At 38.9% G+C, this 12,560-nt stretch overlaps 1 protein-coding gene across 9 annotated transcripts in view; it reads left to right on the forward strand.

The window, feature by feature from the left end:
- TSGA10 (testis specific 10) overlaps positions 1–12,560 on the forward strand; it is a 134,231-nt gene that overhangs the window by 68,702 nt on the left and 52,969 nt on the right. For 8 of the 9 annotated variants that reach the window (XM_089325997.1, XM_089325996.1, XM_089325998.1 and 5 more), the window contains 4 exons: positions 3,386–3,441; positions 5,218–5,386; positions 5,743–5,853; positions 11,578–11,763. In XM_089325997.1, coding sequence (XP_089182123.1) covers positions 3,386–3,441; positions 5,218–5,386; positions 5,743–5,853; positions 11,578–11,763 — 522 coding nt within the window. The remainder of the gene's footprint in view (positions 1–3,385; positions 3,442–5,217; positions 5,387–5,742; positions 5,854–11,577; positions 11,764–12,560) is intronic. The other variant, XM_089326001.1, reaches the window with a different exon arrangement.

The following is a 12,560-nucleotide window of genomic DNA, read 5'->3' on the forward strand; positions in this document are numbered from 1 at the left end:
AAGAAAGGGTGTTTCTAACAGGGTGTTTCTTTTCTAGTTCATACACTGATTCTGAAGGCAATTCCAAACCTGTTTTTCACAAATCTCTTGGCAAAGGCAGCATCATTGGAATAAAATCTTTATCCACTCTGTGGAAACCAACTATTGATTTCCATCCATTTATGAGCACCTCTTGACGTGCTTTAGATATTATATTACAAACTGAGGGTGAGTGGACCTGTGGTATAATGGGGAGAGATAAATGAAGATGCTGCTGTGATAGACATGTGCACAGTGTGTTGTTAGGGCTTGGCGGAAGCACACCTGAATGGGATCAGCCCTAGAACTAATCAGGAGAGGAAGCCTTCCAGAAAGTAATGCCCTGGAAAATGACTACAAATTAACCAGGAAAAGTTTTAAGGGGAGAGGACAGTGAGAAATGTGATCCAGACAGGTCAAGCAGCTAACATAAGAGTCCAGTGGCTTTCATGAGAGAATTCAGCAATACTACCTGATAGTTTAGTATGGCCAGAGATTAGATTGCAGAGAAGATTGTACAGAAGAACAAAAGAGATGAGATAGAAAAACATCATAAAAATACATGTGATGTGGAGTGTAGACTTTATTATGAATACAGAGGAGGGTCTTTGAAATAATGCAAATTAAATGTTAACATCAGATTTTTATTATAGATCAAATATATTTTTACTTGTAAATCCACCTAAAGATGGCTGATAGGCAAATGAAAATAGTGACAATGACACCAGTTAAGAGAACAGTGATGAGACATGTATCAGAAAGGTGGCAGAATCAGAGAAAGAAAGAAATAGATCTATTAAAGAAGTAAAATTGACAAGATGTCGATTTAGGAAACTACATGGATAGTTTCTAAACATAGGAAAACAGGTATAGCAAGGAAGATTATTGGCATTCTAAGTCTGAACTGTCTTTGGTACATACAGGTAAAATATTCATAGGATTTTGACTTTTAGATTTGGAGAGGAAATTAAATTGAGGCTAATAGATTTGGTATCATGGGCCTAACTGAAAGTCATCAAAGGTATGAGATAGTAAATACTAGCTAACTTGTTAATAAGGCTCATTGATTATTTTTGAAATTTTATGATTTTTAGGTAGAATTTTGCTTCTCCTTATCTTAAAAACATTTTTGAATTAAGTATGATTTCTGTTTAAAACACTAGCACTAAGTAATTCTTCACATCCTTTTGAATCTCACTTCCCCCTGCCATATCTAGTACATGAATGCTGCCTTCGTTCTGCTCTGTACCGACAGTGTCTTTCTTGCAGCAGGAATACTGTTTCAGTCCAGCTCACAAAGACTTTGCATAAATGAATACATCCACCCTCTGACGGGAAAACAACTTTTAAAACAGTGTTAGAAAGTCAAAAGAGCATGTATCTTCTGTAATATCTCAGAGCTGAACTAACAAATGCCCTTCAGGGAAAAGTAGTACTACTTTACAATTGATTATAGAGAGTATAGAAATAAATTGGTATGGCAAATGGTATGGTGTGATAAGGTATAGTGAATGAGGTGAAATTTTTCTGCTCACCATAGCTTTGGAATATGTTTTACTGCTTGCTGTCAATTACAGTTAGAAAACTCAGCAGCATGTCCATAGAATTTTGAGGAAGATGAGCCAGAATTGTTTGTGTAAAATTTCAGTTAATTTTTTCTGAATACATTTATGACCATCCTGTCCAGGCTGAATTTAAACAGTTAACTTGAATATATATCCCCAGTTGGACAAGCATTCTGAGGTTGTATGGGAATGTTTCATGATGGTAAATTTGAGAAATGGTACCAGGGGCATATTAAGAGAAAAATAGACTAAGAAGATATATTATTGAATTCTGTCCATTAATTTTGTTGTCCTGGATACTTTGCAATCTTCCTAGAGAGTCTTACTTTCAAGGTGCACTTTTATTGATAAAGAAATAATTACTTTTAGGCATTTAAAGTATATTTTAAACTTAATCAGGTAATACATTTTTAGAGCCACTAAAAATTCACTTCATCCTTCAGAATTTGTTTAAAAATATATTAATTTATGTTTCAATTCAATATGTAAACATTCTGCTTTATGAGATATTTTGGTTTTGGGTTTTTCCTCCACTGGCTTGTCCTTCTTAAAGGAGTGTAACTGGTTTTGTAAGTGGGTATTTTAGCTATACTCCAATATCCATTACTACCAGGTGTGGAATTTCCACCATCCTATCAGAAAACACGGTGAGAAAGAATAGCTAAAAATACCCTGGAAAGAAATACATGGATAAAGGAAGGTAGTGGGCACACACAAAAAACAAATTCTGCCCGTAAAAAGACAGAAGCAGAACTGAGAAATATAATTTTGATTTTTCATCTTTTTACCTGGTTATTCAGGGTTTGAAAATTCAAAGAGCAGGGTAAAATCTAGTCATTATTTAGTGAAAAAATGATTTCTCTACTGTTTTTTAGGCTTAAGGTTAGCTGTAAATGTTTGCTTATGGCTTAGACTAATTCAGGCTCAGTTCAAGTTTTAAAAGGTGATATGACAATGGTAGTGAAGATACTAAGATATCCAAACTCTTCAACATTGACCGACTCCACTAATTCTACTCCCTCACAAGATCTTGGCAAAAGGAGAATGTAAATAGTTTACTGCCTTATACCTTTTTTTCTACACCAAATTTTATCTCCTTATTAACTAAAACTTGAAAATATTAATAGTATACTGTTTGTGAGTGCTTCCATGGAGCAGCTATTTGAAGATGTTATTGCTGACTAATATAAAGAATATAACTGATGAAAGTTATTTTTAAGAGCTAATTTTAGTTATGCATCATTCACTTCTCTAGCTTTTTAACGTGAAGAGGGTAAGGAAGCACATCTGTCCTGTTACCAGGGTAGGACACTGTAGTACCAATCTGTCAATTTGCCTAAAAACAGTGGCTTATGGGGTTCTTGCGTTGTTGGATGATTCACAAAACATCTTTTGTTTTTTTTTTTTACTTGTTTGCACCCATTTCATAAATACAACTCCAGGAACATAGTAATTCTTCCCACTATACATGCCCTCCCACCTACTTTCTCTCCCCTCTTCCTGTTTTCTTTCCTGTTCCCTGTCCCAACAAAACATCTTTTATCAAAATATTTGATACACTGATCTTACATCAGTACATCTGAGTGAAGGCTTCGTGTCCGTGAGCATAACCTATTGTTTTTACCACATGCAAATATTCATACTTACATGCTAAATTTAAAGTATAGAAAAGAAGAATAGGACAATAAATGTTTAAAATCAGATTGAAATCAAAAGTGGAGGAGAATTTTTTTATTCATCCAGTTTTTAAAAAAATAAGTTGAAGATAAATTTTTAATGTAATACTTATATTACTTTTCAAGGAAAAGACCATTTCAGGCATGAAGAATATCATTGCTGAGATGGAGCAAGCATCAAGGTAAATCATTCATTCAACAAATATTTGAGAATTTACTGGAGGCAGAATACTATATTAGGTACAAAGATAGTAAAAAACAAGAGGTATAGTGTGAGGTATAAAGCAATAACTCTCTAATATTCAAAAAAATCCCCAATCTATAAATAAATAAAGCATAAAAAAAGAAAAAGAAAACCTAAATCTATTTAGGGACATAAAAGACTGAAGAATTTCAAAGTAGAAAGAAAGGCAAAGAACCACAGAGAACTACAGATTTGTTCAAGAGCCTCTTAAATTACAAGGGAGGAGAGGCTAAGCAGACAGAGGCCTATGTTACAGAAAAATGAGTCTTGATTTTATCCTTTGGACAATAAAAAATCATTAAAGAATTCTGAAGAGACTGCCCAGGCAGAAGAGCTATTGGTAAATTGGGGTTTAGGGATGACAAAGGTCTTATGTAGGAGAGACTCTAGGACAATGTCGTGTTTCTGAATGGGGATGAATACTGAACAGGACAGAAACATAATAAGAAAGATAGTTGTGGTTTTTTTTTTGTTTGTTTTGTTTTGTTTTTTGGACAAGCAGAGTTAGACAGTGAGAGACAGAGAGAAAGGTCTTCCTTCCGTTGGTTCACCCCCCAAATAGCCGCTACGACGGGTGCGCTGCGCCGATCCAAAGCCAGGAGCCAGGTGCTTCCTCCTGGTCTCCCATGCGAGTGCAGGGCCTTGGGCCATCCTCCGCTGCCTTCCTGGGCCACAGCAGAGAGCTGGACTGGAAGAGGAACAACCGGGACAGAATCCAGCGCCCTAACCGGGACTAGAACCCCGGGTGCCGGCGCCACAGGTGGAGGATTAGCCTAGTGAGCCGTGGTGCCAGCCGAGAAAGATAGTTTTACCTCTGAATTTGAGGAGCCTTTGACACTTGCTGAAAACCTGTCAAGTAAGCAGTTATAGTTAAATTTGAGTCCGGAGTCTAACAGAGGGGCTAAGGCTGCAGACAATGACATCGGAGTCATCTGGGTATAGATGGGGTTAGGAATTACGAACATGAATGCAATCTGATCAGAGAAGGGCCAGAGTGAGAACCAGGAGGCTAAGATTTGAGTTCTGATAAATGTAGATTTTTTTTTTTTATTTTTTGCCAGGCAGCCTTAGACAGTGAGAGAGAGAGACAGAGAGTTATAGACAGTGAGAGAGAGAGAGAGAGGTCTTCCTTCTGTTGATTCACTCCCCTAATGGCTGCTATGGCCGGCGCTGCACCGATCTGAAGCCAGGAGCCGGGTACTCCCAGTCTCCCATGCGGGTGCAGGCACCCAAGCACTTGGGCCATCCTCCTCTGCCCTCCTGGGCCACACTCAGAGAGCCGGACTGGAAGAGGAACAACCAGGACTAGAACCCTGGGGTGCCGGCACCGCAGGCGGAGGATTAGCCAAGTGAGCCATGGCGCTGGCCAAAAATGTTGATTTTTAAGAGACAGAGGAAGAGGACTCTGTAAAGGAAACGGAGCCATTCCATCTATAGGTGGGATGAAGGTCTTCCTATCCTTGAGTGTCAAAAGTTTTGAACTGCATAGCAAGTTGTTGACTGCTATGTATATTTAGTACCCTCTTCATAGTGAGATGATGGCAACATAGATTGGAATGTACTGTATCAGCAGAATTTATTCCTGTGCACTTACATATATTAAAAACCTCCTCAAATGTTTTCATGCTAACTGTCCATCTTCTGTCTTGTGAGAATTTGTTATTCTGTTTCAGTAAAATGTCTCTTCTTATGTGCTATTTGATTTGTGGAATAGACAGTCTACTGAAGCCCTAATTATGTGTGAACAAGACATTTCCAGAATGCGCCGACAATTGGATGAAACAAATGATGAGCTGGCCCAAATTGCCAGGGAAAGAGATATCTTGGCTCATGACAATGACAATCTCCAAGAACAGTTTGCTAAAGCTAAACAAGAAAACCAGGTACACATGTTCCAAGGGTTTCGTTCTCCAAGAATGCAGTTATTTCCTAGGCACAGCCCTCATTTTATTTTATAGGAAAACCTAGATGCAATTTCTAAATGAAATTCTCAGACCTAAGTATTAAATATTAAAAGAAGGAATGGAGACATAAAAGATTTGTTCTAAACATTTAAGAAGTACTTCCCTTACTGAGGGGCCAGTATTTAAATAAATCAACAAGTGATGATAAAAACTTTTAGAACCTTAAAAAAGTGTTATACTTGTAGCATATATTTTAAAAATATTTATGATATCTTAACATATAGGAATTTTTAAATATTTTATAGTCAAATCTAGCTGTCTTTTTTTCACCATAGGCACTGTCCAAAAAATTGAATGATACTCACAATGAGCTTAATGACATAAAGCAGAAGGTCCAAGATACTAATTTGGAGGTTAATAAGCTGAAGAATATATTGAAGTCTGAAGTATGTATACAGTTTTTTCTCTTTGCTCATGATACCCAAGAGATTTCATAAGAGTTAATTTAGTAATCAATTATACTCATTAAGACAGTTGAATCAGGTTTTCTTTTAATACATATCTTATATTTGTTTTGACAATGGTGTATTAACTGTATATTTAGAATGTCCCCAGTGTCCAGAAATGCTTAAGAATGTGGGTCAAGCATTTGGTGCATTGGTTAAGATGACAAGGATGTCTGCAATCCCGTTTCAGAGTGCCTCGTTCCAGTCCCAGCTCTTCCACACTTATGACTCCAGCTTCTTGCTAATGCACACCTTAGGAGGCAGCAGGTGATTATTCAAGTAATTGGGTTTCTGCCACTTACGTGAGAGACCTGAATTAGGTTCCCAGCTGCTGACTTCTGCCTGACCCAGCCCCAGAGTATTTGAGGAATGAAGCAGTGGATGGAAGATCTCTGTATTTCTGTCTCTGTCTCTTTGTGTCTGCTTTCAAATAAATAAAAATTAAAATAAAGAAGAATATTCCCCTTTTACTTTGCTACTCAGCCAAACTAGACAGTCAAAATCTTCCAAACTGATTGAAGGACAAAGGGTCAGAATTGACTTGCCTCACTTATATTTGAAAATGGAGTTTTCTATTACAGATCTCTAACAGAAGAGACTCTGCCTGACTGTGTAGAAGATCAGGACTGGTCACCCTGTTAGGGAGCCATCTGTTTCTTAGGACCATAGAGCAGATGGCTCTTCTCTGCAATTGTCTGTTAGTGAACAGTGGACCAGACTTATGTATGTGACATCAGATGATTCCAAATAAGTGTGGGTGCGTGTGTGGCAACCCTGGAAGAAACAACCTGGCAAAGAATATTAGATGTGTTCATTACGTAAAATATCTAAAATAGTACAGGTGGATTTTTATGGTATGGTATTACCTACATACAACTTCAACCATTAATGGGAATAGTTTCCTTCCAAACTGTTTATTGTTTAATGTATCATGTAGTATCAATTCACAAACATATCTTTTTAAATTTTTTAAAACATTTTATTTGGAAGAGAGAGACACCTTCTATCTACTGATTTGCTTCCCAAATCTCTGCAGCAGCTGAGGCAGGGCCAGGCTGAAGCCAGAGGCCTGAAACTCAATCCAGATTTCCCATGTTGGTGGCAGGGACCCAAGTTCTTGAGCCATCAACTGCTTCCATCCAGAGTAGCAAGGAAACTAGAATCAGAGGTGGAAAGCCAAGACGAATCCAAGTATTCCAATATGGGTTGCAAATACCGCAAGAAGTGTCTTAACCATTGCATTAAATGCCTGTCCTTACAAACATTTTAAGCGTTTATTGATAGTATACATACGACTATTAAGGGCTTTCAGGAATAAGAGATTGTAAGGACTTCAAAATTACGATCTATACTTTGAGGCAGTAAGACAGCAGAGTTATGCAGGCAAAGCAGGTTGCTTCATATACTTCTTGATTTTAAGATGCCTCAGTGTAATATGTAAAAGGATGGAGCCCTGGGATTCAGACAGACATGGTTCCTCTTCTCACTAATGACATGGACTTACCTGGGCTATGCAATTCCTCTGAGTCTCCATTTTCCATGTGTAATTGGGAAGAACATCCAAGTAAATGAGATACAGTATTTAAATAATTTTTAAAGTTTCATTTTTTAAAGATTTATTTATTTATTTAAAGACAGATTTTCAGAAAGAGAGAGAGAGACAGAGAGAGAGGTCTTCCATCCTCTGGCTCACTCCCCAACTGGCCGCCAACAGCCAGAGCTGCACCAATCTGAAGCCAGGAGCCAGGAGCTTCCTCCAGGTCTCCCACGGACTTAGGCCATCTTCTACTGCTCTCCCAGGCCATAGCAGAATGCCGGATTGGAAGAGGACCAGCCAGGACTAGAACCAGCACCTACGTGGGATGCCGGCGCTTCAGGCCAGGGCTTTAACTTGATGCGCCACAGCGCCAGCCCCAAGAGATACAGTATGCAAAAGACTGAGCACAAAGAACCATCTAAATCTATTCTGAATTAGGTCAGAAATAAATAAGTGAATATCTGAAACAACATAAGCTTTCAGCCTGTGTTAGACAATTCCCTTGTCTCTCTAGTCTGTCAGTCATATTACCTGAAAGTTTACCTTTAGGAATTGGAGCTTTTAGAAGCTAGAATTATATTTTTAGACATTATACATCAAGCTTCTCTAAAGCATCTGGCATGAATTTGTTTTTGAGATTGGACTTTACAACACTTGATGAGTCTAGACACCCGCCTGGAGAGAATGAATCACAGGTCCATTTTGATAGGGAAAGGCCATCAAGTAGTGTGGGGTACTTCATTCACTCACACTGCAGTATGCTAGGTGCTGAGGTGCCAGAAATGAAGATCGGTGGAAACAGAGTGGCTCCCCAAGAAGTGGGAATAGCATGAGCGAAGATGTGAGGGGTGGAGAGGGGAGTACAGTTCCTGTAGCTACAGTGGAGTGTGTGGGTGGGTGGTAAGAGAGCAATAAGAAGGGCCTTCTTAAAACTTCGTTTTTCATTAAAGTGAAAGCTTTCATTAAACTTAAGCACAGAAGTTATTTGAGAATTGCCTTTTAGAAAAAAATAGTTATAAAGATTATGCTGGAAATGTTAGGGAGAATAAGTCAGAAGGGTAACAAGGAGAATGAGGGGGAGCAGTTAGGGAGGCTGTAACACTAATTGAAGCAAAAAGTGCAAAGGACTCTAATTGAGAGAGGTAGAGTGTTTGCAGTGAGCCTGTGGGCAGCCAGAGGGGGCCTTGTAAAGGATGGGATTGGCACCATACAGTAAGAGATTCTGAAAAACAGCACAGAGAATACCCAAGAATTCTTTCATGTTCTTTATGATGTTATCTGCGCTGTCCTAGCCTCAAGGGCAACATTCAGAAGGGAAGTAATATGGGCTCTGGTTGCCAAGAGAGAGAGGCACCGAGTAGTTGAAGGACATGAGATATTTTATGGTAATCTTTTTTTGCTCTGAGCCACATGTTACCTGGTCACAAAACTAAATGCTATTAGTGGTTCCTATCCTCATGAAATACATGGCATTACTGAGGAGGCAGGACCTCCACACCACACTACATAAAGCTGAAATGAAAGGCAGTTCAAAGAGAGTGACATAGACAATAAGTACAACAGAGTTAAAAAAGAGAAAGGTTGATGAGAGTAAAATTCAGCTAATGTATATTGTACCACAAAATCCCAAGTACACACTCTGTAACCAACTGTTTTAGTACAATCAGGGAAACCATACATCATATTCCTGCTGGAACATTTGGATTATCTGAATCTTAAAAGCTAGTAAAGTAGTTTAGTATATAAATTTGACAGACTTGGCGAAGCTCTTTCACATTAGAGGCCACAAGGTGGCAATATTCACTGAATTTCTTCTTCTTTTTTTTTTTTTTTAAAGATTATTTATTTTATTTGAAAGTCAGAGTTACACAGAGAGAGGAAAGGCAGAGAGAAAGAGAGATCTTCCATCCAATGGTTCACTCACCAGTTGGCCACAACGGCTGGAGCTGCGCCTATCCGAAGCCAGGAGCCAGGAGCTTCTTCCAGGTCTCCCACGCGGGTGCAGGGGTCCAAGGACTTGGGCCATTCTCTGCTGCTTTCCCAGGCCATAGCAGAGAGCTGGATTGGAAGTGGAGCAGCCCAGTCTTGAACTGGCTCCCATATGGGATGCCGGTGCTTCAGGCCAGGGCATTAACCTGTTGTGCCACAGCGCCAGCCCCAATATTCACTGAATTTCAACCAGTCTCTTACTAATCATAATTGTAAGACTATAAAACATCTTTTAAAAAAGATTCATTTATTAGAGAGAGAGAGAGAGAGAGACAGAAAGAGGTACCAATCTTCCATCCACTAATTTACTCCCACATCAGCCAGGCTAAGGCAGGCTGAAACTGGGAGCCAGGAACCAGGAACTCCATCCAGGTCTTCTAAGAGGGTGACAGGAGCCCCCATACTTGGACCATAATCTGTTGCCTCCCAGGCATGTTATCTGGAAGCTAGATTGGAAGCACAAAGTAGCTGGGACTCAAACCAGGCACTTGGATATGGGACATTGGTGTCTTAATCACTAGATTGAACATCCACACCTATTGGGCTATATTTTTTAAAAGCATATTCTAGTATTATGATATATGGCCAACTTGCAAGAGAGCTCTTTCTACTTTATCTGTTAATAAATCGAACATTTCCCTGTCAGAAAAACTGGGCTAAATGAAATGACCAAATTGCAGTAAATAATGTATCACTCCATAAGCCTTCTGAATCAGGTTAGTGGCATGGCAGGTTAAGCTGCCATTTGGGATGACTGCATCGCTTACCAGAATGCTGTTCAAGCCCCTGGCTCAGTCTTCTGACTCCAGCCTCCTGCTAATGCAGACTGTAGGACAGAGCAGTGATGATTCAGATAGTTGAGTCCATGCCTCCGATTTGGGAGACCCGGATGTAGTTCCTGACTCCTGGCTTCAGCCTGGCTCAGTCCCAGCTACTGTGGGCATTTGGGGAATGATGAGACATCTCTCCTATTTTTCTTTCTTCTTCTCTTTTCTTCTTTCCTCTCTTCTAAAATAAATAAGTAAATATTTTAAAAAGCATAATGCATATGACTCAGTATATTGTTTGTAGAGTTGAATTTTTCCCTGTAGAAATAAGATCCTGCTTTAGTCAGTCTACTTATAATAGAACTTAAAAAGTTTTAAAAATCTGATTCTGTATTGTGTGCCCAATTTATACATGAATGTATATTTGTGATTTGTGCATACTGTTTATGACTAGTGGGGTATTTTGCATCTGAACAATTTCAGGTAAGTTACTAGAAGAGCAGGAAGAGTGAATCATGCAACAGTACATGATAAAGGAAATTAAGACTGGAGCTCTGATTGAAAGACAGAAATGACACAGGGAATGTGCCAAGCCAGGAGAATTATCAGAAATTGACATGAAAGATACACAAGAATGTAGTGGGCATTTAGCCTAGAAGTTAGGATACCGATTGGAACACTGATGGCCCACGTGGGAGTTCCTAGCTCCAACTCCTGACTCTTGCTTCCTGTTGATGTGGACAGTAGGGGCAGTGCTGATGGCTCAAGAAGTTTGATCCCTGCCTCCCATATGGGAGACCCATGTGGATTTTCTGGCTCCCTGCTTTAGACCAAGCTCAATCCCAGCCACTGAAGGTATTTGGGGGAGTAAAACACTGGATAACACACACTCTCTCTCAAAAATAAATAAATAAATAAGAAAATAAGTAAATTTGTAAAAGATATGCAAGCAGTGGTAAAGTCTGGAGCCAGTACAACCCAATGAAGTGGTCTGGAACTAGGGAATACTAGTCTGGTGTAGAAACCAGACTAGCAAGTAGTAAACAGACTTATGGGAAATGAAAGCAATGAAAAATTTAGTTTGAACAGAGGAAATATAAGAATGTATTCATTCAGGTCCTAAAGAGAAGAGTAATTTATTAGCAAGATGAATGTGACTCAGGAAGCAGGGAAGGTCCTGGTCTCATTCCCTTTTGTAAATAGCAGGATAACCAGTTTTCTAAACTTAGAGTAAGGATGGGTTTCCAGAAGTTTATATTATAAATGCTGCACATGGCAGGTGAATTCCCAATTACCTGGAAAATGTTTGATTTATGTCATATATTGAACATTTTGAAAGTTTTAAAGTAACACCTAAGGTTTACTTTTTAGGAATCTGAGAATCGGCAAATGATGGACCAACTTCGAAAAGCCAATGAAGATGCTGAAAGCTGGGAAAATAAGTCCCGTCAATTAGAGGCGGACAACAATACCCTTAAGTTGGAACTTATCACTGCTGAGGCAGAGGGTAACAGATTAAAAGAAAAAGTAGATTCCCTCAACAGAGAAGTTGAGCAAGTAAGTCTGGGAAAATATATGTATAATACATCCTGTATCATATTAAGAAGAGTTTTGTTGGTCTTCCAAAAATGAAATATATAAATAGGCAATTAAATTATTTAAATATACTGTGATTTATAGCCTATTAATCATTCTTTAACTTTTATTTAATAAATATAAATTTCCAAAGTACTGTTTATGGATTACAATGGCTTCCCCCTCCCCATAACTTCTTTCCCACCTGCAACCTTCCCATCTCCTGCTCCCTCTCCCATTCCATTCGCATCAAGATTCATTTTCAATTATCTTTATATACAGAAGATAAATTTAGCATATATTAAGTAAAGCTTTCAACAGTTTGCACCCACACAGAAACACAAAGTGTAAAATACTCTTTGAGTACTAGTTATAGCATTAAATCACAATGTACAGCTCATTAAGGACAGAGATCCTACATGAGGAGTAAGTGCACAGTGACTCCTATTGTTGACTTAACAAATTGACACTCTTGTTTATGGCATCAGTAATCACCCTAAGCTCTTGTCGTGAGTTACCAAGGCTATGGAAGCCTTTTGAGTTCTCCGACTCTTATCTTGTTTAGACAAGGTCATAGTCAAAGTGGAAGTTCTCTCCTCCCTTCAGAGAAAGGTATCTCCTTTGATGGCCCGTTCTTTCCACTGGGATCTCACTCGCGGAGATCTTTCATTTAGGTCCTTTTTTTTTTTTTTTTTTTTGACAGGGTGTCTTGGCTTTCCATGCCTAAAGTACTCTCATGGGCTCTTCAGCCAGAACTGTATGCCTTAGTGGCTGATTCT

Source organism: Oryctolagus cuniculus, chromosome 2 (genome assembly GCF_051225735.1).
Source record: "Oryctolagus cuniculus isolate XC-2025 breed Fujian yellow rabbit chromosome 2, ASM5122573v1, whole genome shotgun sequence".
Classification (NCBI taxonomy): domain Eukaryota; kingdom Metazoa; phylum Chordata; class Mammalia; order Lagomorpha; family Leporidae; genus Oryctolagus; species Oryctolagus cuniculus.